Source organism: Hemicordylus capensis, chromosome 7 (genome assembly GCF_027244095.1).
Source record: "Hemicordylus capensis ecotype Gifberg chromosome 7, rHemCap1.1.pri, whole genome shotgun sequence".
NCBI lineage: Eukaryota > Metazoa > Chordata > Lepidosauria > Squamata > Cordylidae > Hemicordylus > Hemicordylus capensis.
In genome coordinates this window covers 27624489-27651966 of record NC_069663.1, presented here as the reverse complement: position 1 = coordinate 27651966, position 27478 = coordinate 27624489, and the positions used below count along the sequence as shown (strand labels likewise).

Below are 27478 nucleotides of genomic sequence, written 5' to 3'. Positions count from 1 at the left end.
GAAGAGCAAGAGAGGCGGTTCGGTGCCTCCTCACCCTCCATGGGGCGCAGCGGCGCGCGCAGTCAGAGCCGACTCCGAGGGCGCTTCCAGGGGTGGGCCTTGACGGATGAGGCCTTGCCTCCATTGGCTGCGCTCCAAATGGTGATTGACGTGACAGCAGCCCAATGGCAGGGGAGTGTCGGTTTTCCGCGCGCTGTTTCGGACGGTTATAGCCGGCGAGACCAGCAGCGCCCGCCACAGGAGGAAGGGGCGGCTAGCACCGGGGTTCCTGCTGGCGGCGTGATGGCTGGCGGGGCTGCTGTTGTTGGAGGAGGAGGATGCTTCTACACGCGAGGGGCTAGCTCCGGCGCAGACTCGCCGCCTCTCCTCAGCCTGAGGCGACGGTCAAAGCAGCCGGAGCCGGAGGAGGCGGTGAGGGGGCGCGTCCTGGGGGGCGGGGCGGGGCGCTGGGCGGGGCTACCGGGCTCGCGGTGAGACTCCCGAAGGGGAGGGGCTTGGGGCAGTGGGCGGGGCCAGTGGCACGGGTAGCACTAGCAACCTCGGTCGGCTCCCCAGCTGTTGAGGAACTACAACTCCGATGGGGCTCGGCTGCCATTTATTGTAGCTATTGTTGATGGGAGTTGTATTCCAGCAGCAACTGGAGGGCGCCGTGGTTGTCTACCCCTGGGTTGTTGGGTTAAAGTTAAGAGACTCTCCAGCTGCTGTTGAGCTACGCTCCCCTCATCCCCATCTGCAGTCATTGTGGCTGGTGGTGGCAAGAGGCCAATAACCGCTGCAGAACTGCAGCCTCCCCGCCCTGGCCCACCGCTGGTCTTTCCCGTGGCTTGGTCCCCGAAGCCCCTGGGCTGGAGATGCTGCCAGGGATGAAGCCAGGACTTTCTGTGTGCAAAGCCCACCACGCCCCCTCCCCACTCAAGGAGAAACCCAATTCCCCCCCTCGGTCTGCTGAGCTCCCAAGCAATGAGCAGAGACTGGGTTGGGAGTCTGGTGGAAGCTGAGCTTGGGCTTCTTTGGGACAGCTCACACCCCACTAGGGTGAGCTGTGGCTTTATGTGCGGGAATGGATTTTACTATTCTGTTTGTCTTCTCTGGGGCAGGTTATGCTTGAGAGAGTGCTGGGAATAACTACCCAAACCAGCAATGGTTTGGCTTGCGACCCAAACACGGGGCAGATTGCCTATCCTGCAGGGTAAGTACTTTGCCATAATGGAAGCATCTAGAACTGGTGAGCTCAGTGAGCGCCAAATGGCATCTTATGTTGAATGCATTGTTTTGCCTTTGTGTGCTTTGCTTCTTTTTGTTAAATACCAGGTGGGGTAGAGGATCTGGACTGCGGCAGACGCAAAGGTTATAAAGTCTCCCTCACCATGGTCAAGATCTGGATCCCTGCACAGCAAAAAAAGAAACCAAGTGTGCCAAACATATTAAGGCCCCCAAACCAATAGTAGTGGTTATTTATACCACTTTTCAGCAACAACAAAAATGTCAGTGCAGTTTACACAATAGCCACTGGAGGGATGTTGTGCACAACCTTTCATTGCTGTGAATTGGGATAGCGGTGAGATGTGCTATGCATTACAAAGGACTGGGGTGCTGGGGAAGAAGTAGGAATCTAACTAGCCAATAAGTAGGGGAAATCATCATCCTCTGTGGTAGTTAATGAGACCATCTTGAGCAAAAGTTGTCAGTCACCACACTGAGCATCCTTTGCATATCTAGCCAACCAAAACTCCATTTGCAGTTGTATTGCCACTAAGGAAGAGTCACTAAAACCTTGTGGCTTAGCATATTGTAGGACCAACATGATGTAGAATGACTTTCTTCTATGAATATTTTCCTCAGCTGGGATCTCTTTTCAGGTTTTGAATATAACCACTTTTCCTCTCTTCCCCATCAAGGGAAATCATAGCTGTCATAAATGGCTCTGTCTTTCTTTCCAGGTGTGTGGTTGTGATTTTGAATCCCAGGAAGAATAAACAGAGGCATATCTTTAATACTTCTAGGTAATATATATTTTGAATTTCTTATTTCTCTTGGTAGTTTGAGTGCTCCTTTCTATAGTTGCTTCTAGGAGGTGGGTTCCTGACACAATGTCTTGACAGAGATTTTTTCAGACAGTAGCAGAGTTGTCTGTGGTGCATGTGGATTGTTTAATTAGTTGAAACAATAGCAAAAAGAATTGGTCAGCTGTCAGTGATGATTTAAGCCTTGTACCTGGCTGTGGAGTGCAGGTGGAGAATGTCTCTTGGTTGTGTTCTCTTCATAAATACAAAAAACTGTTTGCAGTGAGAACTTCCATGGAGCAAAGCCCACTTTATCAGCTGCAACAGATGGAGTCGGCTCTTGTCCACAAGATCTTTTGCTACAGTCAGTCTGTTGGCCTTTAAAGTACTGCAAAGCGTTGCTGTTTTGCTACAGCAGACCAATATGGCTGCTTTTCTGGAATCTATCTTTGCGGAGCAGAAATGAAAGGTGTCCCCCTCCCCCTTTATTTTAGGAAAACTGTGAGTGCTCTATCTTTCTCTCTTGATGGGAAGCTTATTGTAACTGGTGAGGTGAGTTTTGTGTATGGATTTTTTAAAACTATAAATTAGCAAGCAGTACAAACAAAATTACCATCTTGCAAGTCTAAAAGTTCAAGAACTGGAGAGGAGAGCTGGTCTTGTGGTAGCAAGCATGACTTGTCCCCTTAGCTAAGCAGGGTCCACCCTGGTTGCTGATGAATGGGAGACGATGTGTGAGCACTGTAAGAGATTCTCCTTAAGGGATGGGGCCGTTCTGGGAAGAGCTAGTTACAAGTTCCCTCCCTGATAGCATCTCCAAATTAGGGCTGAAAGAGATTCCTGCCTGCAACCTTGGAAAAGCTACTGCCAGTCTGGGTAGACAATACTGAGTGAGAGCTGCACTGCCTGCAGGTTGGCCATTTGTCCGGTAGAGCTGTACGGTTAACCACATAGCTCTACCTGATGAACAGCCAGCCTGCAGGTAGCACAGCTCTCATTAACACCAGCAGGAGATGGGAGGCACAGGAGCCAATGGTGCTCTGGGAAGGAGAGGCAGCCCTGAGCCTGGTTCTGTCCTGGGTTTTCCTTCTGCAGAATGGACACAGGCCAGCTGTTCGAGTCTGGGATGTGGAAGAAAAGGCTCAAGTGTCTGAACTCCATGGCCACAAACACGGTGTGGCCTGTGTGGCTTTCTCTCCCAATATGAAATACCTCGTGTCCATGGGGTATCCACATGACATGGTTGTCAATGTATGGGACTGGAAGGTAAGACGCCATCTTACTGGTTCTGTAGGCCACTCATTGATTGTGACTCTTCATTCTTGGGACCTTCATAGTCTCGTGGTGCAGGCTGACTGCTCCTGAAGGCCGGGATGTTATCTGAAATCTTAGAGGGGAAATGTGCATGGCTTTGGAACCCAGATAACTGCAAACAAAACATATTGTTCAGTTCATGCCTAAATGTATAGCATTCCAACAGGAAAAGGTTGACTTCATTCAGTCCCATTTGAGTTCTGTTCATGTACCCTTGTGTACTGTGATCAAGTGGGGGTGACTCTATGCTTTCCTGGGATCTACCCTTAGTAGAGCGATTGCTCTGATCCCAAACTAGGATCACGTCACTCCTTCGAGGTAGGCTGCCACCAGCTGAAGACTGATCTAAAGCCACTGACCAGGCTTAGACATGGCTTCACCAGTCTAGAACTGTCTGTCTTGGGACGTACAGGCACTGTACAGCCAGAGTCCACACAACCCAGCTCTAGACAATAATATGCTATTCAGGAAACAACTCAACAGTAGTGAATGACCTTTTGAAGCACATCGGGAAGAATCTTGAAAGTAACTCTTCAGAACCTGTTAAATTAGACTGATGCCACTTCTAAGTATATTGATTTTATTATATAACAAGGGTTGAACACTAGGGCCCATAGGAGGGCCATCTCTGTGGCCGCCCCTCTTCTTTGGAATACTCTCCCCCCCTGATTTGTTCAGCCCCCTCCTTAGTTGCTTTTAAGGCCCTTCTTAAGACCTATCTGTTTTGCCAGCTTTTGCCCTTTAATTTTTTTAAAATTGTTGTTGGTAAGAAATTTCAAATAAATAAATAAATAAATAAAAGGAATTGGGGGAAATAGAGAAAATTGGCACACAGTAATTCAAGAGAAAATACAAAAACATTAACTAACTAACTAGCACGTAGGCAGGTCCTTGGCTGGGAGAGTATTAATCTCTACAGCTTCTCCTTTTCTGGACACTAGTAACAGCTGGTGAGAATGGCACCTGGTTGCTGGCAACTCATGACTATACTGGTGACAAAAATGGTGGGATTTTTGTCCCCTATTTTATTTTATTTATTTATTTATTTATTTATTTATTTATTTATTACACTTTTATACCGCCCCACACTCGTGTATCTGGGCGGTTCACAATGATAAAACAGTTAAAAATACATATAAAAACACATAACAATTAAAAACTAACAATTTTAAAAACCAATCAGAGAATTCATCAATGCGGGGGGATCAATGAGTGGGGAGGCTTTCCCACCCTTCCAGAGATATTCAGCTCTGGGATCCAATGGAAAGAGTCAGCATATCTCTGATGTAACGCTGGTTTTAGGCCAATCCAGGGTTGAGGTTTTCCCTCCAAACTGGAGGTTCCTCCTGCTTAATGGGTCTGCACTTACATGTCTGAAAGTGAGTCTGGTTTGAACTGGTTACCTCTTGTGAAAAAGGGCTTAATCCTTTCGCTTGATGTATCTCAATAGCACTCAGACTGTAGTGTATGTGTAAGACATGATTGAGCTAAGAAAGAGATCTGTGTTTCATCACATGTACATATTACAGAAACGACTGATGTTGGGTATTTCTTTTCTGCACTGCAGAAGGACACACTGGTTGCATCCAACAAAGTGTCTTGCAAGGTCATGGCCATCTCCTTTTCAGAGGATAGCTACTTTATAACTGTCGGCCATCGCCACGTGAAATTCTGGTTCTTGGATACGTCCAAAGAAGTTAAGGTAATCTTCTCTATTTAATTAGCCTATTAAGTTTCTTCGCAACCATCTGTGATAACAAGCTGATATCATCAGAGTTCTAATCTGATGTTGGATTCTACCATTAAATCCTGATTACATACTCACTGTTGTAACCACGGCATACAGCTGACTCAATTATTCTTGAGGTAGTTGATAGGAATATTCACCACTTTGTTATCATGTTTGTCTTCTATTGCAAAATCAAATTAGAATTCGTTGCCTGGAAAGACAAGCAATTTTGTTTTTGTTTTAGTCCGTAGCGAGAAACCGCTACCCTGGAGTATTTTTCTATGCAAAACCCAAGCTGTCTTAACTCTTGAGCCTGAATTATTATGCTCACTGCAGATTAAGGAAACAGTTCCACTCATCGGTCGCTCTGGACTTCTTGGAGAGCTTCATAACAACATCTTCTGTGGCGTGGCTTGTGGGCAGGGCAAAATGTCAGGCAGCACGTTCTGCATTTCTTATTCTGGGCTCCTCTGTCAGTTTAATGAGAGGCGTGTGTTGGAGAAATGGATTGATCTCCAGGTAAGAATGCCTCTGTGTCCTGTTTGTTTCTGGTGCTGCTCTTGAAGGAATGGCTCCTGCTCCTTTGCTACCTCATTGCACACTTACCACCTCTCTTCCCCCAGGTGTCTCTAGCCAACTGCATTTGCGTTAGTGAAGAATTTATTTTCTGTGGGTGTGCAAATGGGACTGTGCGCATCTTCCATACGCACAACTTGCACTACCTTGTGGACTTGCCAAAGCCACACCATCTTGGCATTGACATAACTGGAGGCAAAACACCAAGGTACTGTCCGACAGGGTGCGGGACCAAGGAGTTGGGCTGGAAAATGTGCAGGCACCTGGCTGGGCAAGCGCCTAATAGAGCCGGTGTGATCTAGTGGTTAGGGTGGAGACTTGAGTTCAGATCCCCAGGTTCCTGGCTCTCATCCTAACCTACCTTACAGGGTTGTTGGGAGGAGAAAGGGGGAATCGGACACAGTGTTGCAGTGTATGCTGCCCTTGGCTCCTTAAAGGAAGGGTAAAATGAAATCTGTGTGATTTTCGGTAATAGGTGATGCTTTGTTGATGCCTGGCAGGAATGTACAGTTTTTCTAGCCTGCCCATGAATTCTGCACAAATTAAACCCCGGTGAGTTAGGCCAGGGCCTGGCAACTGTGGTGGAAAATGTAGCGCTTGAAGAACAGTTCCTGGGTGCTGCTCATAGCTTCTTCCACGCTCTCCTCTCCCTTTGGTATGGCACTGTAGCAGGGATGTGCGCGGTAGAAGGAGCCCTCAGCCAACTTGGGGAACTATACAGGCCGAGTCCTCCCCCTAGGTGGAGTGCAGGCCAAGTCCTACTTCTAGGCCTTCCAGCTCAAGGATTCGGGCCAGAGGGAGGGGGCACCATGGCACATGTAGATGTGCAGGCGGTCCTTGGGACCAGAGCCCAAATCCAACTTAACTTTTTTCCTTGGGACTACAGGAATTGGTTTGCTTTCCCTGCAGAGGAGCTCAGCATGTGCTCGGGTCCTCGGCAGCGATCTGAGCCAAAGCTTCTTTTGCCAAGTTTGGACTACGTTCCTGCGTCTATCTTGCACGTACCTACCATTTATTTTCTTTCTTTGCCTTTCTCAAGAGGACCCAGCACTACCTACCCAGACACCATTGCCTTGGCGTTTGACCCCTGCCACCACTGGCTCTCCTGTGTGTACAAGGACCACAGCGTGTACATCTGGGACGTGAAAGACACCAGTCAAGTTGGGAAGGTGTGGTCTGACCTCTTCCACAGCTCATTTGTGTGGAATATTGAGGTGAGAAGGATGCTTCTGTTTAAGCAAAACCATAAAAGATTAGGAAAGCACTTCTGTTACTTGGGGTTGGAGCAAGTCATCCTTTAATGGGAAGGCTCTATCTAGGAGTGTAATATTCCCCTTCCTGCAGCATCTGGCCCTTTTCTGGGCACCCCACGGCATTCTCTGCTCCTGTTCTCCAAGGAGCAGCTCATTCTTAGATGAGACCAGCTCTTTCTACCCTTGTTAGCTTGTCTATTGGATTTTGTGTTGGGGGGGGTTGCTTTCTTTTTACTCTTCTTCCTTATGGTTCTGTGTTAGGTTTATCCTGACTTTGAAGACCACAGAGGCTGTTTGCCTCCAAGATCCTTTCTAACATGCTCATCGGACAATACAATACGCTTTTGGAACCTGGAAGATGGCACGCAAGCTGGTTTTCAGAAGAATGTCTACAGTAATGTGAGTTCATGTCTTCTAAGGAGTCAGAGCCAGATTGGTCCCGCAGTTCCTTGACCTCATTGGTTAGCAACCAGGAAGAGGGCCTTTTCAGTTAGGGTGCCCAATATAGGGATTGCCCTCCCCAGAAGCATTTGTTTGGTGCCAGCTCTGATGATTTTCCAGCACAAAGCAAAGACCTTGTTTGCTCAGTCCTTCCAGCACATAACAGCGGCTGGTTCTCTTGGTCCTTCTGACCGTTCATGTTCTTGGCTGATGAGGCTTTGCTGAACCAATTTTCTCAAGGTCTTTTATTGCAAACTATTCTCATTATATCTCATCCTTTCATCCTGATTATCTTTAATGCACACATGTTCCTTTCCCCTCTTTAAAGAACTTGCTGAAGGTTGTCTATGTGGAAAACAACACCCAACATTTGCAAGACTTGACCAGTGTGCCAGATCGAGGTGAAACTACCAACTACCTCGATGTGAAATCTGGTGTTCGTGTGATGCAAGTTAGCCCTGATGGCCAACACCTGGCATCTGGTGACAGAGCTGGAAACCTGAGGTGGGTCTGGGCTCTCCCTCTGCTCCTACTGCATTTGTTTTATGAGTCAGACTAATTCAGTCAGCAGCTCCAATCACTCAAATACCTTCAAATATCTGGCCCCTTGGTATACGGAAGAACTAGAGGGGCTGAAGCAGCAAGGTAGATTACTAAGAGAGCGCAAATGGAGAAAGACTCGACTCTAATTAAAAATAAAATAATCTGACAGATTAGTATACAGAACGCATTTGAAGATCTATGCTGAGGCAATATGTGCAGCAAAGAAGTGATTCTTTTCCACCTGTATCACATCCACAAGTTCATGTCCGGTGGAGTTGTTCAGGGTTGTGAAGGGCTTAGTGTGTTCCCCTTCCCCTTCGAATCAGTACTTGGAACCAACAATTACTCGCTGTGATGTTTTTAATGAGTTTGTTGACAAAATCTCTCGTATTCGGGCCGACTTAGATTCAAACTCCACAGTTGTTACCGAGTCTGATGCTGAGGTGTCCAGCAGCTCCTCTTAGGTGATGACCCTGGATCAGTTTCCGTTCATGACCTCTGAGGATATGGGCAAGTTGCTTGGAATAGTGTGGCCTACCACCTGTCCTCTTGCCAAACATGGCTTATATTATCCAAGGGAGGCTTCCTCAGAAGCAGTCTAATGACTGCCTCTTTAAAACAAGGAGAACATCTTCTTCACTACGAGCCCCATCGCCTGTTGAGATTGTCTGGAGAGGTTCATGTGTGGTTGCCACCAGCTCGTCTGGTAGCTGCTTGGGAACCGGCCTTCTCTGTTGCTGCCCCTTGGCTTTTGAATGCACTCCCTGTTGAAATAGGAGCCTCCCCATCTCTGGCAATTTTTAAAAATGCACTGAAGACATATTTATTCACCCAGGCTTTTAATTAGATGTATAGTTTTAATACTTCTAATGTTGGGTTTTAACTGATTTTAATATTAATGATTTTAATGTTTATATGATAACTGCCCAGAGACACGCATTTTGGGCAGTATAGAAATATAATAAATAAATAAATGGTATTTTGTCTTCATGTTGTGCTTGAATGCGGACTCCATCTTCCAACAGGAGGACAATCGCCTTTAGCCTATGTCCAGGGCTACCTGTACTTAAACCAAGACCTGTAACAAACATACTTATGTCGTCCATATAAATGCAAACGTAACCCAAATGCACAGGCTCCCTTGGAATAAAGTCTTGACCTCTCTTAGCTCATTGCTTCTCCTTATGCTTTGCAAGACAGTGACCCCCTGCAACCTGCTCAGGCATTGCTCTGCCTTCTGAGATCTCAGGAGACATAGCCCATTCCTTTTCAGACTTAACATTGTATTTGTAGAAGCTTGCTAGTCTTTTTACATGACAGGTAAGATTACATAAGAACAGCCCTGCTGGATCAGGCAAAAGGCCTATCTTGTCCTGCATCCTGTTTCACACAGTGGCCCATCAGATGCCTCTGAGAAGCCCATAGGAAAGAGGTGAGGGCATGCGCTCTCTCCTGCTGTTGCTTCCCTGCAGCTGGTATTGAGAGACATCTTCTTGTCAGGGTCCTATGATTGGTCCCTAGCTTTCATGCTTTCACACAGTCGTTGGATTAATTATCTGAACATGTACAACACTCCAGATGCAACGTTCCAGAAAGAGAGCAACATTCAGCTTTAAGGTCATAAGGCTGCAGTGGGAGAGCAAGGCAATAGTGATGCTAATGAGATCCACAAGCATAAATGCCCTAACCTACCATCCCGTATGCCTTCACGAGTGTTTGTCTGGCAGAGCAGTGAGTGTTGGGACTGAACTGTTGCCCAGAAAGCATGTTTGTCTTTCTGATTTTTGTCTACCCATGGAAAATATTTGTCTTTCTGATTTCTCAAACTAGTGTCACTTGCAATGCAAGCCAACTGATATCCAAGTACTTTACTTTTAAGGGTATAACATTGTGTGTGTGTGTGTTGCCTTTCAGGATACACAAGCTAAAATATATGGATGAAGTGGTGAAAGTTGAAGCCCATGATTCAGAAGTTCTCTGTCTAGAATATTCTAAGCCAGAAACAGGTACACTTCATACAATCTGAAAACTTGCACAGTTGACAGTCAGGCTCAGAGTTCCATGTGTGAGAGTGTGTTCCCTTAACTACTGGCTTGCTGGGATTATGGGGGCTGCTCTGTAGTTAAATATACCTTGGTTATAAATGGCATTATCGACACTTGATTTTGTTTTGTACAGGTCTATAGGCACTGATGGTTTTATTGTACAGGCATTTTATTTTGTTGTGCTTGTTACAGAAAGATTGCATACAACTTGTTAAATAAACAAATTGCTTTCACCCCCACCCCCTGCTTTGAAACCAGTGCGTATTCAGTGTCATTTCTGTTGTCTGTAGGGACAGCACTGCTTGCCTCAGCAAGCAGAGACAGGCTGATCCATGTCTTAAATGTGGGGAAAAATTATAAACTAGAGCAGACGTTGGATGACCATTCCTCAGCCATAACTGCTGTGAAGTTTGCTGGTAAGTTCTTTGCCAGATCTTCTATGTTACTTCTCTGTGTGTTCTGAGAAGCTCACTTTTGAAATCTTGGGGTACTGCGAAGATTTTGCTTCCCTCCTAGAATTGTGAATGCAGTTGCATGACGGTGCTCAAAAGCAATAGTAACATCCAAGTCCCATGAATTTCAGTGAGATAATTAGGTATACCAGGGTTTCTCAAACTTGGGTCCCCAGAGGTTGTTGGCTTACAACGCTCATCATGATGGGAGTTGTAGTCCAACATCTAGGGACCCAAGTCTGAGAACCCCTGAGGCATGTGACTCCTCAGTACAGAGATGTACACTTCCAGTTGTTTCTACTGACTTGCAAGGGAGACATTGCCAGTGGATTGTGCCCTGTGCAGTTAATGTATTAAGGATCCTTCTACTACCAACTTCAAATTTCCCCCGTCATTCTTCTTTTCCTACAGGAAATGGAGATATTCAGATGATTAGCTGTGGAGCTGACAAAAGCATCTATTTTCGCAGTGCGCAAAAGGTACTTTTAATAGATATGTGGATTTGCTGCCACAAAATGTGCTGATGGCTAACAGTTTAGGGGGCCTGAAAGGATTTGAGAAATTCATGGAAAATGAAGTTAGCCATGATAGTTAACTGGAACTTGTATGTACAAAGGCAAAGTGCCACTGCTGTTGCTGAGCAACGGGCATTCAAAGAGGGAGGGCTGCGATCTTCCTTCCCTGCTTGTGGGCTTCCCAGAGGCATCTGGCAGCCCCTGTGGGAAGCAGGAGGCAGGTATGACCCAGCAGGATGGTTCATATATTCTGACACCAAGTTGAATAGCTTGTCTTCCTTGTCCAAGAACCTATTGCTAATAAAAGAGACTTTCCTCTTTTTGTGCCCAGATACATTCTGTAGATTCTCTCTGCCTATATCCTGCATGGACGTGCTATAGGCAGTTGATGGTGTTGGGGCAAAATAATTAATAATAATAATAAACTTTATTTGTTATCTACCTCATAACAAATTGTTCTCTGGGCGTACCAAGTACACTTACACTTAAACTTTTTATTTTTATAGTCATAGACCAGTACAATATAAACAGTACATTAAATAAAAGATTAAAGGAGCTTAAAATACATTTATATCTCAAATTGAAAAAGTTAAGACAACAGTACTTCCTTATTAACCAATCGCCGATGAGTACTAATAGCAGCAGCACAGTATCTAGCAACAATATCTGTAACTGTAAGCTCAGAGTCTGACAGTAGCAAAGAACAATAAAAAATGGCTCTGACGACCTGGAAATTTACCTAATAATGGTATAATAAATGTTTCACGGATATCCTTATAAAATAAACAAAATAATAAAACATGTTCGCTGGTATCAAATGCCTGTATCAAGTCAGAGCATAGTTTTCATGTGTTTTTCCCTCCCCAGGTTGCAGATGGGATTAACTTCATTAGAACCCACCACGTTGCTGAGAAAACAACCTTATATGACATGGATATTGATATAACCCAGAAGTATGTTGCTGTGGCCTGTCAAGACCGAAATGTCAGGTAAACAATTTTAGAACTTCTCCCCCACCACCAAAGACACAAGAACTTCATTGTACCCAGGGCCAGAACTGCAAATACTCCAATACCCCAAAGCTTGTGGTGTGCATTCAAGTCGCATCCTTCCCCAGATAATAGGATGACTATTTGTGCTATGGAACCACTTTCCGCTGCTCTTTCAAAGGCTTTATATGCAGAGCACAAAAGAGCAGCTCTTCAATTGTGTCAACCCAATACCAACCAAACTGTAACTTAACCACTTTCCCCCCAGGGTATACAACACCATCAGCGGGAAACAGAAATGGTGCTACAAAGGCTCACAAGGCGATGATGGATCCCTACTGAAGGTAAATGATGAGCAGCCGAGACCACTGGAAACTATGTAGGAACCTGTTTCTCCCCAGTGCAGTATACCAGAGTCTGTTATCACTCACAGTTTGGTAATGTGTCTTTTGGGAAACGGCTTCACTTTGCCAAGAGAGCTATTGGTGATTTTAAAAAGGCGGCGGGGCAGGGGGTGGTGGATTTGGACTGTCAAGCACTTCCCGTATTGAATTGGAAACAGCCAACCACTATCCATCCAATATGCAGCTTTTCATAAGTAACATTTGAGAAAATGAAGTCCTTTATTTCCCATCCCTGTGTAGGTCCAACTAGATCCTTCTGGGACGTTTCTGGCCACCAGCTGCTCCGACAAGAGCATTTCCATTATTGACTTCCACTCTGGCGAGTGTGTTGCCAAAATGTTTGGACATTCAGGTTTGTCTGGCAGTGGTGCTCGCTTTGGGTTTAGTTCCTATCGGCACGTCTTGGCTCAACTTCCCTTCCCTTCCTCTCCACTCACTTGCTCTTATGCTAATTTGGAAATGTCTTCCCAGAAATCCTAGTCTTGAAGAGCAAGGAATTTATTTCTTTGTTGTGTTTATATACCACCTTTTGCTCTTCCTAGAAAATTGATGTATTTGATACCTACAAACTTTCTGTACTGCTCTTCAGCCGTTACTGAGCATAAATCATTCCATTGGCCTCTAACACAAAGTGTGTCTGTGACCAGTTTTAATCTTGGCTCTAATGCAACACTTTCAGACTATCAGACTCTTGGGGTTTTGGATTCTCTCTCAATAGAGGGGGGCATATTGAGATAATAGATAATAGAAGCAGTCTTGTGTGTCGTTGTCCCCCCGCCGCTGCGCACACACACACAATTTAGAGTTTTGTAATCCCAAATGGTATTCTTTTTCTTTCATTGTCTTCCTACTATGACTGGCTTAAAGTAGGACTCCTCCCTGTCGATAGATCTGCTTTTTCTCCCCTTCTTCCTGTCAGTGTTGACAAGAAGACTAGCCATGTAAAATTTCCTTCTCATTAAGCTGGTAAGGTGGACAGAAGCAGCTGATGTCCTCTTCTGTTTATTGGAAGAGAGCTATTAGGACTACTGCTTTCCTCACCCCAGCCTCCAAACAGATGGGCAAGGCTGCTGTGATGCAAATGTGTTTCTTTGTGAGTAGGCACATCTCTTACTACAATGGGTGGTCTTTGATTTCTTTGAGGTACAGAATTATGGCTGCTCCAGGCTTAATTTTCTAAAACAAGAGGTATCAGGGCTTCAGCTCCTGTGGGAGTTGCATGCTAAGACATGCATAATCTTAGGAAGGTAAGGAGAGCCCTCCTGGATGAGACTAAAAAGCCCCTCTAGTACCACAGCCTTTTGTCTACAGTGGCCTCTGGAAAGCCTTAAGCAGGGCGTATAAAGGAGCAATGTTAACAAGCAAATAGGAATCCTCAGTTATCAAGCATGAGTGTTCATCTGGTTGATTGTTAAAACGCTGCCTATTATCTTTCTGTACAACACTTGTATACTGCTTTGTATACTGCTTTTCAATGTTAATTTGTAAAGTGGTTTACAATATCAAAACATATATGCTTACAAAACAGTAATCAGTTAAAACTGGTAAAGATAGAGCAAATAAACAACCAAAATGTCTTAACATCTTGTATATTCCAGAAGTTGTTACGGGGATGAAATTTACTTTTGACTGCAAGCACTTGATCACCGTCTCTGGAGACAGGTGGGCAATTTCCAGACCATGAGATCTAATTAAGCCCCTTCTGGAAGGTTATGAAAAATGAGATATCCTCCTTCAGAGAAAAAGGGTCTCCTGGGCAGGGTTACTCCTCTTGCTAGAGGAGGACTACAGGCTGGGCCTTGTCAAGCATTGCACTGTAATCTTTGCTTTTTTGTGGGTGAAGACCCCACTTGGTTTCAGTCCTGTCCACTCTGCAGGGTGCAGGTTTTTGTTTTTTGTTTTGAAACTCCTGCTTCCTTTATCTTCTCTGCCCTCTCTCCCCTGGATTAGCTCATTAGTATGGGAAGGAGCCCAGTTCTTTATCACTGATTTATCAGAACGAATTCACTCATTTGCTTTGCTTTCTTGGGGTGAATGGCTCTTCCTAGCTTGACTTCTGGCACTACTGGCTCTTGGCCATTCTTGAAGGAAGAGTACCTGTCGGGTTCTTATTGACCCAAATGTAGTCAACATTCTTCAGATCTGTGGGCAGGGAAGAGCAGCAAACACGCAACAGGGCCATGGCGAGTTCAGTCTGCAATGTAGAGTTCAATAGACTTGTTTTATTTATTTGAGATATATATATACACACACACCACACACCACACACACCACACCCTTCCAGAGGTGGCTCAAGGTGGTTTACATTTTAAAATAAAAAACAATCAATTAACAATTAAAATCACAACCAATTAAAAGCAGATTAAAATTACAGTTAAAACTAGATGACATTAAAGCTAAATATCATTAACTTAGACCCCACAATTATTGCAGAGTCTAATGAGGGAGGTATTTAGCAACTCTTCTTATGTGGTTATGCTGGATCAGTTTGTTTGTGACTCTTGCGGATGTAGATAAGCTGCTTGGAGTGGTGTGGCCTATCACCTCTTGGCCAACATGGCTTATACTGTCTGGCAGGGGGGTTGTTGTAGAATGTCTGGTAGAAACTATAAATGCTTCTCTGGGGGAGGGCAGGATGCCTTCTTGTCCTTAAGGAGGCCATTAGATCTTTTCTGAAGAAGCCTGCATTGGATCCCTCAGAGTTAAGCAACTCTAGGACTGTCTCCACCCTTCCGTGGCTGGGTAAGGTAACTGAAAGGGTGGTGGCCTCCCAGCTCCAGCCAGTCTTGGAGGAAACTGGTTTTTAAGCAGATTATGGGGTGGAGACTGCCTTGGTCGGCCTGATGGATAATCTCCAACGGAATTGACAGAGGGAGTGTGACTCTGTTGGTCCTTTTGGATATTTCAGTGGCTTTCGATACTATCAATCATAGTATCCTTCTGGAGCGTCTGAGGGGGTTGGGGGTGGGAGGCACTGCTTTGCAGTGGCTGTGCTCCTACTTCACTGGCAGATTCCAGGTGGTGTCTCTTGGAGACTGCTGTTCTTCAAAATCTGAAATTTCATATGGCTGAAGCCTCTATACTGTCTCCAATGCTTTTTGACACCTACATGAAGCCACCAGGAGAGATAATTAGGGGTTTTGTTGCAGGGTGTAATCAGTATGCTGCTAACACCCAATCTATTTCTCCACGTCAACATCCAGAGAAGCCATAACCTCCCTAAATGCCTGCCTGGGCTGGTTGAGGGATAATAAACTGAGACTGAATCCAGATAAGACGGAAGTGCTTATTTTGTGGGGTTGGAACTTGGGAGATGATTCTGCTCTGCCAGTTCTGGATGGGGTCACACATTCCCAGAAAGAACACGTACACAGTCTGGGAGTGCTTCTGGATCCAAACCTCTCCAGTAGTACATATGGTGGTAATCTCTTTATGTTGGGCTGTCTTTGTACGTAGTCTGGAAAACTGCAGTTCGTATAGAATGCGGCAGCCAGGTTGGTCTCTGGGTCATCTCGAAGAGACCATATTACTCCTGTATTGGAAGAGCTACACTGGCTTCCAATATGTTTCTGGGCAAAATACAAGGTGCTGGTTATAACCTATAAAGCCCTAAGCAGCTTAGGCCCAGGGTATTTAAGCAAATGTCTTCTTCACTATGAGCCCCACCGCCATCGAGATTTAAAAGTCTTTAAATACACATTTATTCACCCAAGGTTTTTAACCTGACTTGAGGTTTTAAATTGTTTCAAGATTTTAATTTCTGTTTTAATTTGTTCTGTTTTGCTGTAAACTGCCCAGAGATGGAAGTTTGGGGTGGTGCACAAATATAATTCATAAATAAATGATGCCTTGCCTTCCTTTCTTCCCTCTGTTCTGCCAGTTGTATCTTTATATGGCATCTCAGCCCTGAAATTACCACCTGCATGAAGCAGCACTTGGTGGAGCTGGACCAAGTCCAGCAACAGAAGAAAGCCAGGGAACAAACTTGGTCTCATCTGCTCAGGTACCGAGACCACCTTAGCCCACCAGACTGGGCACCATGCTGCCTTTTTAGGCTGAGCAGGTTGGGAACACTTGGATGTGGTCTCGTTTGGCCAAGCAAGGGACCCTCTTTAACAAGAACTTCCTTCAGGCAGGAGACCGACGTCACTGTGCCATGTCGGAGAGCAGCTTGTGGCACTGAGCACTTGGCTGATTACGACACAGAGGAGGAGGAAGAAGAGGAGGAGGAGAGAGAAGAGGAAGGAATACCTGCTCAGACCCCCACCAAAGAGGAGACGGGTATGGAAGTGCTCAGAGCAGCACCTCCCGACAGCCGTGTGGGTGGGAGACAGCAGGGTGAAGGAAGGGGCTGGGCTGCTGGGAACCTGAAACTGCCTAAAGCCATACCCTCCTTGAGGCAACCCTGGGTATGGCCCCATAAGAGCAGCCCTGCTGGATCAGGCCCAAGAAGGCCCATCTAGTCCAGCATCCTGTTTCACACAGTGGCCCACCAGATGCTGCTGGGGAGCCCATAGGCAGGAGTTGAAAGGGGCCTGCCCTCCCTCCTGCTGTGACTCCCCTGCAACTGGTACTCGGAAGCATCCTACCTTTGAGGCTGGAGGTGGCCTATAGCCCTCCAACTAGTAGCCGTTGATAGACCTCTCCTCCATGAAGTTATCCAAACCCCTCTTAAAGCCATCCAGGTTGTTGGCTGTCACCACATCTTGTGGCAGAGAATTCCACAAGTTAATGATGCGTTATGTGAAAAAATACTTCGGTTTGTTAGTCCTAAATTTTGTGGCAATCAATTTCATGGGGTGACCCCTGGTTCTAGTGTTATGTGAGAGGGAGAAAGCTTGCCAAGTGGATGTTGTAAAGGTTTTATAAACGACTTTTTGCTTTTCTTCCCTGTAAAAATCCTTGTGAAATGTTGTAGGACAAGCAGCGGGAAAGCAATTGGTTCACATGAACGGGAAGCCTGAGAAACTCATTCTCTTGGGGATGGGGGTGTGTGGGGAGAGGGAACTTTGCATGCTGGTCTAGCTTCTTTGAGGAGAGGTCAAGATAAAAATGGAGTGTTAGGAAAATCACGTCCATGTTGCAGTTTCTAAGTCTTTGGTGGCAAAGTTTCCTCATGGTCTAGTTCTGCAAAAGAGCAGTAGAGCCTCGTCCTAACAAGCTGGGGGGCGCCAAAGAAGGCTGCTCAGGTTGCTTCCCCCTCCCTCCTGCCCTGCCTGAGAGCTGCAATGCCTGCAGGCTGGCCATTCATCAGGTAAAGCTGCACGGTTAAAAAGGCAGGCAGCATGGCTCTCAGGTAGGGCAGGAAAGAGAGGAGCAATTCAACCTGCCCTACCTGAGAGCCATGCTGCCTGCCTTTTTAACCGTGCAGCTTTACCTGATGAATGGCTCGTTAGGACAAACTGCTGCTGCTTAAGAGTTTTATTTCTTTGCTTGGGTTTATTATTAAATGCCACCCCCAAAAAGGAATTCTTGTTCTGGTTTGCTGAACGCTGTAAGTTCCGAAGCTCATCCAAATGTCTTCTGTTGTTGCATTTCAGCTCCTGCCTGTGTCCTTACCAATGGCAAAATGCCAATGTGGGCAAAGAGACTGGTAAGGAATGTGCTGTACTACAGCTGAGCAGGTATAGGGTCCTGCACCTCCAAGCTATACACTTCGTGATTCCCTTTCTTTCTGGGTGGTTTTCGACTCATCCAAACTACCTTTCCTCTCTCCCCAGCTTGGAGAGGCTGATAATGTGGACAGCACATCCTTGAACTCCAGGGCGTGTTACCAGCCGCAGGGACGATGGGCCGAACGTGCTGGCCAAGAGCCACTTAAAACCATGCTGGACCCGGAGCTGCATGACTTTACCCCAATTAAGAATGACAGCATGGATGAGGTGGAGCTGGAGCCACAGAATCTGCAGCAGCTATTCATGGAGGTGGGAGACTTTGACCTTCTTCCAAGGGCCTTGAGTTTTGACTTGCAGAGTGATGTGAAATGTTACCCCCTCAGCCTGGGGAACGGGCTCCACATCCTTTGGGTGTCCGAGTCAGAAGTCCAAGTTCCCCAAAGATATGCCTCGGAACCCCTCCGCTGTGCTGGGGTTTGTCCCAGGAGCATATCTGTGCCTCTGAGCACTAAATAAGACCAGTGAGCCTCTGTCTGTCTGGATTAGGGAGAAGGCTCTTCAGCTGGGAGGGTGTGGCTTCCAGACACGCTCGTCTGCCCCTTGTTCCTTCCTGATGCTTGTGTGGTAGGATCATGGCCCTCTGGGTCAGTCTGCCTCATCTGTTCTACTTGATTCTTAAACCTACTGAGAGACAACTCTTCACAGTAAGTCTACCAATGTTGCTTTCTCAAGTCAGCAAGTCAGTTTCCCAACTAACTGCCATGATTTTTCAGTCTGTGATTCAAAGCTTTCATGGATTAATTGATTAGAGCTTGTGACATACGCCAATGACTGTTTGTCAATCTGTTCTGGAATCCTTTGTGTAGCCCTTGTCAAGGGCGGGGAGTCGGAATTGAACAAAGAAGCACCTTTTAAAAGTGGTGGTTCTCTTTATTGAGCAGGGGGAGAGCAACTGGCCCTATCCATCCCCTGCATAGCATCCCTCCAGTGGCTGTTGCTGGTGTCTATCTTGTGTTTCCTTTAGACTGGAAAGCCCTTTGGACTGTGAGCCCTTTGGGGACAGGGAGCCATCTTTATATATTTTTATTTCTCTATGTGAACCGCTTTGGGAACTATTGTTGAAAAGCGGTATATAAATATTTGTATTATTTGGGCCCTCTTCACACCTGTGGGCCAGCGCCGAGGACTGAATTCCATTTTTTAAAATAAAGTCCTTGGCTAACTTGCAGATGGACAGCAGCATAATTGAGGACTTCAAACAGCCAGATCTGTCCTCGGACGATGAGGCAGCTCAAGAGCTCCAAGCTGGCGGGAATGGCCTACAGGGCTCATGGACGGGCCACACACTGTCGGAGGCAGAGAGGTGAGTCCCTGCAGAGCGTTTGTGGAGTTGCAGCCCTGTCTGTGCCCCCAAAGAAGTTCCGCCTGCTGAGAGGATGCGTTTAGGGTTTGTTTTTTGTTTTTTGAAGTGTTCTGAAGGGCATGCGCGTGCGTGCGCACACACACACACACACGCTACATGAGAATACTGTAATCATTGCTTACCTTTCCGGGTGGTTCTGGGGGTAACAACAAGACAATAAATGTGAAGCAGTCTGAGCTCTGGCAAACACTGCACACAGATCCCAAGCATTGATATATTGGAAACCCGGCTGGCTGAGGCTTGCCCGCTGTTGGTCTAGTTTGGGCTGAGCTGCCGGAGTCTCTGCGTAAGCCCAAGGCAGTCTGCGGACTAGTTGGTAAGGACTAAGCTAGACCCATTACTTTCCATAGCTAACTTAGTCATAGCTAACTCCATTGGGATGCTGCCCATTGTTGTCTTGGCCTATTGAATCTCTGCCCACTTTCATCATCTTTTTTTTTTTTTTTTAAGGAAACATGTAGAGGGGTCACCTCTGCAGCTGCCTTACCAACAGGAAGCTGCTGACACACAAGAGAAGCTGCCTGATCAAATCTACTCTGTGACTTCCTTGGAATCGGAGGCATCTGCCTCAGGCCACCAACAGGAGGGTATGTTTGTTTTTCCAGAAGATGCCCCCGCAATCGAGGAAGCCCCTCCCTCTTGTCACCAGGGGGCACTCTGGTGCTGCAGTTCATGATTTCCGTTGGTCAGCCCCCAAACCTGGCCCAGTCCCCAAAATAGCAGCCTGAGCTCACTTCTGAGCCAGGTTCTCTCTCACCTTTCTTTCCTTTTCCCTCTTTCTTGGCTTTGTGCAATGTGTCAGCAGAACAAGAATCCCTCGTGTTGGAGGCAGACGCAGAAATGACTGATCCAGAGGAGAACACCCAGCCGTGCAGCTCTCTGCCCCAGACTCCGGAGCAAGAGAAATACCTCAAGCATCACTTTGAAACACTGACCAGTGCTCACGCTGAAGGTACTGCACTTCCCACGTGAAGTTCAGAGGCAGCTCTTTGAACTCAGTGGAATTGGATCTTACGTTGAATTCTAGATTGTGAACTCCTCAGGATGGAGACCTGCCATCGCTTTATTCTGCAGAGTACACCACATACAGGGATAGTACTAGGTTGGGAAATGACTCACTATCCCCCTGCCCTGCCCCCAAACAGCAACAGATCCTGGCTTTGGCCCTGCTCGGATTATTGGCACTCGAAAGGCTGATGAGAACTCATTTGCCCTGGAGGGGCTGATCAGCTACTGATGCCTCTTGGCTTGCCCATGTGAACTGGCCTCTACACACTCAAGAACTGAAGGCCAAGCAGCAAGATGCACAGCACCCGAGCAAGGATTAGCCCTCCCACTTCTCCCTATCTCTCTCACGCCAAAGCTGTTGTGTGAACTCTGGAAGAGTGTCCTCTCTCTCTCTCTCTCCTCTCTCGCATACAGTGAAGTTTGATGGCTGCTTAAAAGATCTGAAGCCGCCAGAAGAGGAGGACAGTGCCGCCTTGTTCCTGAACCCTCGCCTGAGTATTTCTGCTAGGTTTCTCTCTCACTGCCAAAAAACCAGCAGGTCAGTGCATGCTCTTAAGGAACAAAAATCCTCCACTAAGTAACTTTAATCTGAAGAATCTTCAACGGTTGTGCTCCTTCTTTGCAGACTTGCGTCGTCCTTCCTTCCAAGAGTCCGTCAGCCCACACCAGCTGCTTCTGGCCCTCTGGAGCAGGTGAAGGATGAGCGTTTGCTCTCCAGCGAGCCACAGAAACCAGAGGCAAGTGGTTGTGCTGAGTCCTGAATGAGCGATTGGGCTGGGGGCTCCTATTGTAGCAGCTCGAGGGTGTAGTGGATGCTGGAGCCCCAAGCGTGGCCATCCTCTGCAAAGGTGGGGCTGGAGGGCAGAGCACATGTTTTGCATGCAGAAGGTCCCAGGTGCCACCTGTGGCACTTGGAGTGTGTGGGCAACACTCACTCCCACCCCCATCCTTGGCCAAAGACCTTGGAGAGCTGCCGTCAGCTGAAGTAGCATCAGTGGATGCTATACAGTCGTCCCTCGCCAAATGCAAGGGTTAGGTTCCCGCAAAATCTCATGGCTGGTAAATTCGCAGTTGGCGAGGCATTGAAACCAATGTAAAACGGGTGGGGGCTAGGGGAACCGTGACCACAAAATCACTTTAGAATGATTTTTTAAAAGCCCAAATCACCCAAACTCCCTGAACTTCAACAGGAATGACCAGATCAAGCCCCTTGGAAATTCCGGCACCCACCCACCCAACCTCTCAAATGCGCTTTGGAATCACAAGAAAAAAGCAGAACACAGGGAATCTTAATGAGAAGCTTTTCCTACCTGACAGCCATGCAGATGGTCAGGATGCTGAGGAGGAGGGACAGGAGGGATGTGGTGGGTTGCAATCAGGGAAGGGAGCTGTGGGAGGGGTGGGGTGTGGAGGAGATTTGTAAGGCCCTGCAGTCTTCCTTGTCTTCGCCAGCTTTTTCCTGATCACTGGAGGATTTGACCAGGGCCTCCAGGTCTTGCTCTGTGAGCTCCTCCGAGTGTGACTCCAGGAGCTCGGCTACTCCAGCCGGCTGGATGTCCTCAAAGCCCTCGCCGCCAAGTTGCCTGGCACAAGCCACTGCCCTCCCAACCTCTTCCTCCGCAGCTGGCACAGCAGTGCTGGCTCTTGCTGGCTCTCACTGCCTCCTTCCACACCTTCCTCCAGCAGGCACTCAGGGTGCTGCTCCTGTGCTCATCCGTCGCCTCCTCCTTACAAGGCATGGGCGATGGTGTAGCCCTTCCAGGCTTCCTTCAGGGTCATGTCAGCGTCGCCATCCATCAGGTCGGCTATGTGCTCAAAGTTCCTCCTGATGTAGTAACTCTTGCAAGCCGGGATGATGCCTTGGCCCATCGGCTGGATGAGCGACGTGGTGTTTGCAGGCATGAACACCACTTCCACACTGGGGTGGGCAAGCAGCAGGTCTGGAGGATGCCCTGGGGCATTGTCCAACAGCTGCAGCACCTGGAAGGCCAGGTTCTTCTCCCTTAGGTAGCACTCCACCTCAGGCACAAAGCAATTGTTGAACCAAGACACTGCCTCTGATGGCATCCTCATTCTTCTGGATGCCGTGGGTGGTCTGTTCATTGACCCCAAACCATCTTCCAGCTGTGCTGTTGCTCTGGCCCTCCTTTCGGCAGTCCAAGACTTTGATCTTGCCCTCCGGGGACATGATATTCCTTGGCCGCTTGGCCACAGCATCTTCCTTTCCCTTGCCTGCACACTTTGGACCCATTTTCTGAGCGTGTGCTCTCTCTCACCACTGCTCCTCTCTCTCTCACCTCCGCTTCTCTACCTCTCCCTAAAAAGCAGTGCGAATGCAGCAGTGCAGAAGCCATGCAGGCCCCCAACCCCTGCAGGCTCCCCCCAGCAGCAAACAGTGAAGACACAGCAGCCTCTCCCCGCCGCCTCTCCCAATCTCTCTTTACTCGACTCCACTGCCTCTCCAATACTCCAACGCCTCCAAAACGCTGTGAAGACACAGCAGCCATTACAGCCCCCCAAGACATGCAGAGAATGTGAATGCAGCAGTGAAGACACAGCAGCCATGCAGGCTCTCCCCAAACACAGCAAATGCAGCAAACACAGCAGCCCCCAACCCATGTAGGCTCCCCCCCCCAGCAGGTGTGAAAGCACAGTAGCCATTACTGTACAGCCCGTAACATTTCTGGGTCCCAACATCTGTAGCCCCCAGTTTCCACAGCTGCCTCTCCCAATTTCTCTGTACAATACTCAAACCGCCTCTCCAACGCTCCTCTGACTCTCCACAACTTTCCTGCCTCTCATGCCCACAAAATCCCGCAAGATTTGCAGATACTCAAACCACGGTTGGCAAGGCTGGTCTCAGTTTCCCAATCGTGGATTCTCAAAACTGTGATTGGGAAAACTGCAGTTGGCAAGGGACAACTACAACAGAGAGAGCCTGAGACAGCTTTGTTAGATTTTGCTCATGGGTCTCTAGCATGTTGAGATGTAGGAATGTTCAGGCCTGGGAATCTGGATACATGAAATGACTGTGTGCATTTTGTGAATATGAAAGGACTGAGAGACTAGTTCTCCAGTGGCCTAAAGTACCAAGTGAAAGCCTTGCTGTGTGAGTTCTAACTGTCTAAAAAAACCTGGTTTTAGAAGCTGCCCGAAGAAGCTCTCTGTGAGCTGAAGGAAAAATCTGATGCTAAAACATGCGGCTCTTCAGGTAAGAGACTGGAATACGATGCAGAGTTTGGGATTTTCATACGGGAAAGCCTTTCCTTTGGGTGGACATCTGGTACTGCAGAGGACTGACTTTTGGTCCTGGGGCGGGAGTCACTTCTGCCCAGTGCCTGTGGCATACCAGTTGACATGATGATCAGTCTTGGCTTTACTGGTTCCTACTTTGAGATTGAGAGACTGCAGAAAGTTTCATTTCTTCTTTGTTAGATTCCCTCCCCCACCTTATCAAAAGCTTTGAAATGAACCTGCAGGCTTCATACACCAAACTTCAAGAAACGCTGCAACTTTACGATAAGGTACGATGCAAGTCTGACAACAACATATAGCTTCTCTTGCCAAAAAAAATGGTTTTCAATCCACTTGTTTCCCAAATCCATATATTTTCTCTTTCCAAAAAATCAATTTGAAGTTGTGTTTGTCACATTCTTAGGAGATGGTTTTTGGGCACCATGGCATTCACAGCCTCCACATTTTCCTTTCTAAGGGAGCTAGACTGGAGAGGGGGAGAGAACAGTTTGTAGCTGGCTAAGTCCTTCATTGGTGTACAACTCTAACCATGAATAACAACCAGCACTGCCGTGTGGTCTTCCTTTCATCAGCTAAAAAGTGGAACTGAATAACTGGGCAGCAAACTTCTAGCCTATTTTCCTCATGGAAAGTAGTCTTATGAGATCACCTTGCTGGGTGAAAGAGAGAGATGGTAAAGTTGTAGTGCCAATAAGGAGCACCTCAACAGCATATCTTGTGATGACGTCCTCCTCCCCAGTTCAAGATGATAGACACGTACACTTTTGAGGTGGAAGTGGACTAACCTGTGAACCACCTAACCGATTTGCATCAAACTTGGGATACAGCTTAAGATTCTACAGGATATTAAACCTTGATATCCCATAAAGGAATTCTAGAACTCATTTCAAGATGGCGGCTGTGTGTGTCTACTCCCCTCTAACAACTTTGCACTGCCTGGATGAAATTTGGATTTGGATGAAATTTCGTACAGTTCTGGTATCCCAGAGGGACTTTTCAACAGTGTGTTTTATAATGACGTCGTTATCTTATTGCCATCCTCCACCTATGCATGGTGCACCCTGTTCTTACAGATAATCATAATCATAATAAACTCTATTTGTTAGCCGCCCCATAACAAATTATTCTTTCACACATTATTAAAAGATGAAATAAAAACACGTAACACATTAAATCATAACAGATCAGAAGGAGGAGGGGAAGAAAATACAAAATAAAATACAAAGCAATTTAGAAACTTTTAAAATCAGTTCAAAAGTCAATTTTTTAAAGGCCTGAGTTAACAAAAAGGTCTTCACCTGGTGTCTAAAAGAACAAAGTGATAAAGCCAGGTGAACTTCACTGGGGAGGCTAATCCATAAAGTGGGTGCAACCACCAAAAAGGCCCTCTCCCTGGTAGCCACCCCCCTCACCTCATTTGGCAGGGGCACTGGAGGAGGGCCTCCAAAGAAGATCTTAAGGTCTGGGTTGGGGCATATGGGGCAAGGCTCTCTCTCAGGTAACCCTGTTCCAAGCCATTTAAGGCTTTAAAGGTTAAAACCACCCTTTGAATTGGGCCCAGAAACAGACTGGGAGCCACTGCAGCTGACGAAGCACTGGCATGATATGCTCAAAACGTCCAGTCCCAGTTAATACTCTTGCAGCCCTATTTTGTGCCAGCTGCAGTTTTCAGACCGTTTTCAAAGGCACATGAGGCTCTGGTGACTACTTTTGTACTGTGCCCTGCGTACTGTATTTGCTGTTTAACAGCCCAAAATGCATGGATTTGAAGATGGTAATTATCAATTAAAATTATAGTGAAAGGAAAGTAGGCAGATTAGTTCTTACCAGAACTCCTTTTCTTCAGTTACAAAAACTGTAGCTGGGAAGTCATTTCCTTGAAGAGGCCTCCCCTCCTGTGTGAGAAGGGAGGGGAGGCGATGCCTGCTGCAATGCATGTGCCTGCCATCTGAAAACAAGGAAAGTTTGCTTCTTGCTCTGGAACTATTGGGTGGCACCCGGACCTTCCACACAGTATGTGCTGTGGGCAGAAGCTCCTTCTCTGATGCTGGAGTCAAGGACATCTCTGTGGGTTATCCCCCTCACGTGCTCCAAGGCAGGACAGTTTTGATTAGCTAAAGAAAAGCACACACCTACTCAAGCCTGAGAGGGATAGCCCCACCCCAGTTCTTTCTGTCCTGCGTCGCTCCTGGCAGCTTCAAAATCTTCACCTATTATTGCTACTTCTCCTCTGTTCTTTTACTCACTTTTTCGTTTTTCTTACTAGTCCGTGTCCTTTCTTCTCCGATTTTTAAATTTTTTTTTTATTTTAACACCAACCACCCCTCTTTCATTTTCGCACTTTCCCTTCCCCGGCTTTCTACCGTACTCTTCCTGTGAACCAATGCTCCATTCTGTGAACAGGAGCTTCTACTGTAGCAGGACATTGCCATGTCAAAAGTCTGGATGTTGTTACCCATTGCTTTCGCCCCTGTGCAAACCGAATAGACCAATGAACCAGTTAAAATTTGTCTGCTGATTCCTTTTCTCAGGGCCCATGATGAGCGTTTCCATGGACTTCAGGGTCTGGAAGGGACAGTTCATATTTGCCTGCTTTACTCCATAGGTGACCTCCTGCAGAGGTTCCACCGAGGAAGAGCTCCTCCTGCTCAGAAACATGCTGGTCCGCACTTTCCATTGGATGAAAAACCAGCTGGATGCTAGGGCAGTGCAGAGCAACATGGACGTGGCTACAGCCACAGACAGCCCGTCCCCCTGGCTCAAGTGCCTGCTGCACGAAAGCGAGACCCACTCCCTCCTGAGACATTACTCTGACTCTCTGCTGCAAATGGTCCAGAAGAAGCTGGATGAATCTAAGAAGGCAGATGTGGCCTGAATTGGCGCCAACGGGTTAGTCTCCCTGTTACAGTTGTTGTGGCGGTGAGCTCAAGAGAATTTCTGTGTAGCTCCTGAGGAGTTCTTGGACAAAACTTTACTGTTGTTTACCTAAAGGGCAGCAGCAGCGGCTCATCCTAATGAGCCAGGGGCACACCAACGGAAGCCCAGTGACCCTGGCTTCTTGGGGGGAGCTCCAGTTGCTCCTCTCTCTCTCTCTCCCCCCCCCACCCTGTCAAAGAGCCGTGCTGCCTGCAAGCTGGCCTTTCATCAGGTAGAGCTGTGTAGTTAACTATGCAGCTCTGCCTGATGAATGGCCAGCCTGCAGACAGTGCAGCTCTCAGGCAGGGCGAGAGAGAGAGAGGAGCAACCCAAACTCCCAGAAGCAGAGGCAGCTGCACCTCCTCTGGTGTCTCCCCCCAACCTCCCCCAGCTCATTAGAATGAACTACTACTGATCTAGTGAGTCCTCTTATTTTTTTAAAAAACATGTTTGTTTGGGGTGTTGGAGCACTGACTTGTACAAGGAGCTTTCTTAACATTGTCTTTATTCAGGTTCAGAAAATAATAAAACATTTTGTTTCCCAAATTTCAAAGTGTGTATTTACTGAGAACAAGCCCTGGAACAGAGGAAGAAGGGATCATTTTAAAGAAGGTTCAGCCCAGTTGGGGGGCAATACCCACCCTCTGCTTCTGCCACCGCTCCACGGAAGCTGGCCTCCCTTCTGGCTCTTCCGCTTCCTAAGGCACTGCTGGATGCCTGGGCAGTTTGTGTGGGGCTCCCTGCACTTTCTTGAGTAGATGATGCAGGCAAGAAGGAGATGCTTGCCAATCTCAGCCTGCAGTGGGGCAACCCAGCAGGAACGACGCCAGGTGATCTGAAGGTTGCTGCATGGAGGGCTGGGAATCCCTCCCCCACTGCCTCCACTGTCCATTCCCATCCCCAGATAAACAGGGGTGTCTGATTTCATCAAAAAGCATTTGGGACAAACAGCAATGGGCATACCCTTCCTTCCAAAGTCTGGGAACTAATGAGAGAT

General features: G+C 47.1%; 1 protein-coding gene across 1 annotated transcript; it reads left to right on the top strand.

The window, feature by feature from the left end:
• The first annotated feature begins 24 nt into the window (after window positions 1–24).
• Window positions 25–27027, top strand: WDR62 (WD repeat domain 62). The gene is made up of 30 exons (XM_053267831.1): window positions 25–411; window positions 1098–1189; window positions 1941–2003; window positions 2498–2555; window positions 3099–3269; window positions 4885–5019; window positions 5383–5565; window positions 5670–5830; window positions 6662–6836; window positions 7137–7274; window positions 7645–7820; window positions 9774–9865; window positions 10195–10320; window positions 10768–10835; window positions 11739–11860; window positions 12129–12204; window positions 12505–12616; window positions 13863–13926; window positions 16145–16267; window positions 16397–16545; window positions 17805–17857; window positions 17985–18188; window positions 19109–19242; window positions 19753–19889; window positions 20108–20254; window positions 20725–20848; window positions 20936–21047; window positions 23455–23521; window positions 23746–23834; window positions 26171–27027. The coding sequence occupies exons 1-30, from the start codon at window positions 40–42 to the stop codon at window positions 26438–26440; spliced, it is 3993 nt and encodes a 1330-aa protein (XP_053123806.1). The 5' UTR covers window positions 25–39; the 3' UTR covers window positions 26441–27027.
• The last annotated feature ends 451 nt before the right edge of the window (window positions 27028–27478 follow it).